We start from the raw sequence: 5,953 nt of genomic DNA, 5'->3' as shown, positions 1-5,953 counted from the left end.
TTCTATCATTCAGTGTAGCAATAGGTGTACTACTTTATTTTGTACAACTTTTTCAGAATCTTCTGAACAGTTCCACATTTGACTGTGTTCTTTTCAAATCATATTTACAAAATTTCCACATAATAATCACACACTGAGAGGAAATTGAAACTATCATGTAAGAAACTGATGAATAAGTAACATAAATATAAAAATAGTGATGTTATGGAATAGGTCAATACTTGCAAATGAGGGCCCAGAGCAATGGACAATAATAAAATCATCGATTATAAGTTCTGGTTCATAAACAAGTAATTTTTATGATAAACATGCATCAAGAACCAGGTGGCAGCTTAAAAAAAAAAAAAAAAAAAAAAAAAAAAAAAAAAAAAAAAAAAAGCTAGAAAACCGAATGTTTAAACAAACACACTGCAACCTTGTCCAACTCACTCCACAACAACATAGTAATTTGTGTGTACATTCCATAAACAAACACACTGCAACCTTGTCCAACTCACTCCATAACAACATAGTAATTTGTGTGTACATTCCATCAAACAATAAATCTTTGAATCAAGTCACTGCCTCTTGACCTGTGGCAATGGTTAAGGCTGAAAAAGGAAAACATACTCCACACTAATGAACACACACCAAGTTAATACTCAATAATAAGGTAAACCAATTTACTGAATACACTGTTAGCAACTTATCAGACTGTGGCAGGAACTTTGCCACATTAACATGGAGTTTTGCACTCCTGCTTTATGAAATGTTGCATCCCTTCAATTTCCAGTTTGGTTTGACCAATCCTTTTTCTCTTAATCATCCCTTCTTAGCTCCTAAGCAACTCTACTATTTTTTTCTGTATTCCTATATGTACCCTGAATCTAAGGTCTTTTTCTTTCATTTTACAATGCTCTACATTCTAGGTGTTGGCTAAATATATTCCACCTTCTCTTCCTATTACATGTTAAAAATTCCCTTGGATTCATTCCATTCTGCATTACTTTAAAGCAATGTGTACATGTCACATCTTCATGTCTGAATGACTGTGTACGCAAAGCAGGAGAGGGAGGGATGAGAAAAAGGGGGCGTGGGCATGGAGGATGGATTCGATATCATGCATATAAAATTCACCAACAATATTTTAAATGCAATACTGTGACCTGGAAGCAGTAGTAATTTAATGAATTATAAATGTAGCACAAGAGAGTTGTCTTATATTCAAAATACACCAATAGCACAATAATAAAATTTTAACAAATGAGTAAAAAAATAGTTACAGAAAATATATCATTCACAAAACAGCCAAATGCTGTAGGAACATCTCCATTCTAGAAGCTCACCATAAACACAATGATCACATCTCACACGTATTTCCATTTCTTGTCAAAATTAAGTGAAATCTCATTTGTACTGCTGTGGCAAAAGTTTGCAAAGTCCTTCCTGAATTGTACGCATAGAATTCAAGTCAGATCGCACAACTTCTACAAGGCGATCAATGCCATCTTGTTCCATTTCCAGAAATTTTCGTAAGTCATCACCAAACATTGCTGAACTTCGTAAACCACTTCCTGGTCCTGCTGTGCCATCAACTCCTCGCCTCAAGCGTACCTGAGACAGACTTTCATTCAGTCTAGCTTTAACAACAGATGGAGCAGAAAGATGGGCTTGAAGTGCCTGCAATCGACTCAACAGAGCCTCTTCACGAGGGTCAAGCGCTTGCCCTGCTTTACGTCTGATCTGCTGTCTGCCGACTACAACTAGTGCTCTATGCTCCAAAGAAAGTGCTCGGCGACGTTGCTCAGAAACCTTAGCAGCTGTACGTGCCAATGCTGCACGCAAAGTAGAAACTTCAGCAGCTGATCGATCTAAGGCTGCTAAGTGTGCAGCTGCCTCACGTTCTTGGGCTTTAGCACGTGCTGCAAGTGCTTCAAACCCAATGACAGGGACAGGTATGAGATTAGCTGAATCTGGATTTTCAGCCTGTGCTTGTTTCCAGAGACGGGCATCAATACCTGGAGGAGGCTCTGACAGGTATCGTTCCACTTCAGGAGACAACAGGAGAGTAAGGGGCAGCACTGACTCTGCACCCAGCTGGGTCAAATGTTGACGTATGCCCGCTGCCAGTTCTGCTGCTCCACAGCGACGTTTTGCTGTTCCTAACTGCTGTTGTGCTTCTTCAGCATAAAGGCTCACTGTTGTTCTCTGAGGTCCTACAGAGCGAATACTGTCTATGTGAATCGTAGCTCTATCTCCCAATGCAGTTTGCAAGATCTGGACAAGCTGCGACTGGCCGGCTCGCACATCTGCCTCTGCCTTTGCAAACGTAAGCAATACAAGCCCTTCACGAGCTTCTTCAGGATCTACTCTGCGACTGTAAGCTATACCCTTAAATCGACATAAAGGGTTAGCAGGAGTAAATTCTACAGGTGGTTGGCCAGGTAAATAGTAACCTTTCCCACAACCCCACAAAGCCTGAAGCATGTTAAATTTTGCCAGTACTTGATCACGTTCATCACCAAATATCTGCACAAAGTACACAGCCCTTGCAATGGCCTCTTCCCCTTTCAAAGGCGCTTGTTGCTGCTGCAAAAATGACTGCTGCTGTTGTGGTTGAGAAAATAAACCAGTGCTTCCAAATGCTCCTATTGATGTCGCCGGTTTTGCACCAAACGCGCCAAAAGATCCAAATCCAGTTTGTTGTTGGCCGGTAGTTCCAAATCCACCAAATGTCGGAGCAGTTCCTGTCCCAGATACGGCTGATCCAGCACCAAACTGTAAACTGCCAGTACCAAATCCACCAGTCCCAGCTGCTGTCGTGGTTGTGGCACCAAAGCTGAATCCAGTATTCTGTGTTGATCCAAGGCCGCCAAAACCAAAACCTGTTGTTGTTGTGGCTGCTGTAGTACCCAGGCCAAAACTAGGAGTACCAAAGGAGAAACCTGTGGCTGCCGGTTTAGCAGCTGTCGTTAACGAGGAGCCAAAACCAAAAGATGGTGCAGACGTTTGCGTTGGGAATTTTGCAGTATTACCGAAACTGAATGCCATTATGTTAACTTAAAATGGGGCTATAAAAGTATCACTACACCTTCAAATTCTTAACTTCCTGGCCACAAAAAACATTCTTCCAACGCACATTTGCTTTACAGCCAACCCGTTAACATTACGCAACCGTGAAATTAGGCAAGTATATTAAAGACATGGTCAAAACCTAAATGGTGGTGGAAAACGCAATACAATTAACGGTTATTGAGAATGAATTCTAGTTCACATCAGGATGCTAAATAATGCAAAAAACTGTAACAGTACGAAACCAGTGCAGCATTCCTGTAATAGGTCACGGATATTATATTCTACGCTAACGATACACTTTATTGTCACAGTTTTGCAGCACCCACTGACAATCTCAACTGTCCGTCGTCAATGTATGTTTGTGTTTCTACCAGAATATCTAATTATTACTGCTTTAAGTAAGCGAACTTTTTCCACACAATTTTAATATCTGTTCCTGATAAATTAGAAAAAAATCAGTACAGTGATCTTCTTTACAGGGCGCGAAAACAAATATATTTACACCTCATAAGAAACTGGACCGTTGTCAATTAGTTTTCCACACTTCATCTGTACCATGCCCCACCATTAACACAAATAATCACACTCACTATTTATTACCGAAATACACAGAATTTAAATATCAACATTCCAAACCCTATGCATGAGAGATATGTTACATTACAATGTTATCAAAGATTACACATTCAGAACATATCACGCCATGTCCCTACATGGATGAATTACTTACGCATGCATCTCCCCACCGCTACCATTACATGCATATTAACTTAACCCCACGTTGAAGTTGGAAACACTACTGACGTGATTTTCAAGATGCAGAAAAGTGAACGTATTCGTACGGGAGCTACTGTAGTTGCGCAGCTTTTAGATGAAGAGGTTATAGTGATGATGACGAAGAAGAAATGGACCCAGAAATGTTGGGTACGAAAATGGGTATCACACAGGTATGCACGACCGCCCATGTCGTGCTGGCTCTATACATGAAGTCATGAGAAGACCGTTTCTTGCTGTAGTAATAAGGTGCAGCCAAAATTGGCGATACTGCATGAGATTAGGTGATAGCTGATGAGGTCGTGTAAAACGAGAATGAAGATTGGAGTTTTCAAGTAGTGTGACTTAGGTGAGGAGGGGAGAGGGGGATTCAGTGAAGCGGATGCAGTGCACATGCTTTGCTGTGATGACAGTGGATGGGCAGGGCAAGCCTTTTAGCAGCCATTAATGTCAGAAACCCAAGTGCAGAAACTTTGGAAGTGATGAAGTCATATTCGAACTCTGACGAGAGGCAGTACTGTCGAGAGAATGTCTCTGGTGGTGTGCCATCATAGATGCATTGCTCACCTTGTAGTTCTTCCACAACAAGAAGGTCACCGATTAGATTGACTGAGATCTTATCAGGTCAGAACTGGTGTAGCTCCACTCGCGACATAATTACATTGTCGTCTAGGTTAACATTCGGAATTTCGCCTATGTGGGTACCGATACTATCAGTAATATCATACAGGTATAACTATGTTGACCATAACAAAGGTCAATTTCCCATGCAGAAATCTGTCAAAGGTATTGTCACACCGTCTAATTACTTTATGAGGTCCTGAGTGGGGCGGATGTGGTGCTGGCCGTACAGTATCGTCATGCAGCATTATATGATAACAGCCATGAAGAGCTTTATGGACGAAAATTTTCTGGGGTCCAGGCGCTTACATTGGTAGGAGCTTTAAGGGGCAATATGTTACTTGATTTTGCAGACAAGCTGTGGCAGTTCTTTGTTTGTTGGCATTTGTGACATTTCAGTGAAATCTCCCAGAAGAGTGAAGGTTTCTCCACAAAGGAGTTCTAAGAGAGAGGCACTGTGGTCTGCTTTATAAGCCGTATACACACCTAGAAGAACCCTTAGGGTGGCTTCAATCCATTACCACCACAGGGTGTTTTTAGTGTGTGATGCCAGCTATATACCAAACCATTACTTTGTGAATGATAAGTTGTTGTTCAAAAGCACTAGAGACCACAGGTATGACAGAGTTCAGTAATAAGTTGTTGGAAACGTTTTGCATAATTGAATTTGTGTGTGTTTGCAGTTCTTGTTCTTGTTTATGCTCACATTCTGACCACTAATGCATAGGGTTTATTTATGTGAGCCCAGCTGTTTATCTTTGTCTTCTTTGCAGTAATAGTATTCTTTGTATTACTTTTGTTGCATATGAAAAGTCAACTGTTTGAAAGAAAGCCAGTTATTTTAATTAATAAGTAATTTCATAAACAGCTTTAGTAATCCCTCTTAGCAAACCTCCACTATTCACATCAAAAGTGCTCTCTCGAATTGCGTACCCTGGTCTGTTGTTATTGTAACAGGGCAACCAAAATGAGAAATCCAGTCACTCATAAAGGCTTTTGCAATTGTTTTCAGCACTGATGCCTGTAGTTGGTGCAGCCTCGACCCAGTGTGTTATTCAGTCAATTGCAGATGGAATATATCAATACGCATTTGAATCTGGAATGGACCCAACGAGATCTAAATGGAAATACAGAAAACGGCACTTAGGAATAGAGTAGCAGCCAAGTCGTGGTTGTGTATGGGTCCTATATTGGAACGCTGGTAGGCAGTGCATGCTTGCATCCAAGATTTACAGTCTTCATCGACATTTGGTCAGGTGAATCGGTCTGCGACAAGCTTCATCATTACACAAGTCATAGCGGGATGTGAAAGTCCATGCAGTTTATCGAAAGCGGCTCGTCTCATGCTGCGTGATACCAGTGGATGAAGGTGATTCTGTGGGACACCACATAGCACTTGTTTTGAAGAACCTGTTGTGGGGCGGCGGGTGGAATTAATTGTTTTGAAATGTTCCTACTATTTATTTAATGCTGTTGTTTGCCGTTCTCAACACTGGCTCTCTAA

At 41.1% G+C, this 5,953-nt stretch overlaps 1 protein-coding gene across 1 annotated transcript; it reads right to left on the bottom strand.

Annotated features, from left to right (window-relative positions):
- Positions 1 to 352: 352 nt before the first annotated feature.
- LOC126240894 (probable nucleoporin Nup54) lies at positions 353 to 3,700 on the bottom strand. The gene has a single exon (XM_049947961.1). It carries the CDS (start codon positions 3,028 to 3,030, stop codon positions 1,387 to 1,389), a length of 1,644 nt encoding a protein of 547 aa, XP_049803918.1. The 5' UTR covers positions 3,031 to 3,700; the 3' UTR covers positions 353 to 1,386.
- Between the last annotated feature and the right edge of the window lie 2,253 nt (positions 3,701 to 5,953).

This window comes from Schistocerca nitens, chromosome 1, assembly GCF_023898315.1.
Source record: "Schistocerca nitens isolate TAMUIC-IGC-003100 chromosome 1, iqSchNite1.1, whole genome shotgun sequence".
Taxonomy (NCBI): Eukaryota; Metazoa; Arthropoda; class Insecta; order Orthoptera; family Acrididae; genus Schistocerca; species Schistocerca nitens.
Note: the sequence above shows the minus strand (reverse complement) of the source record. Positions and strands in the feature narration are given on the sequence as shown.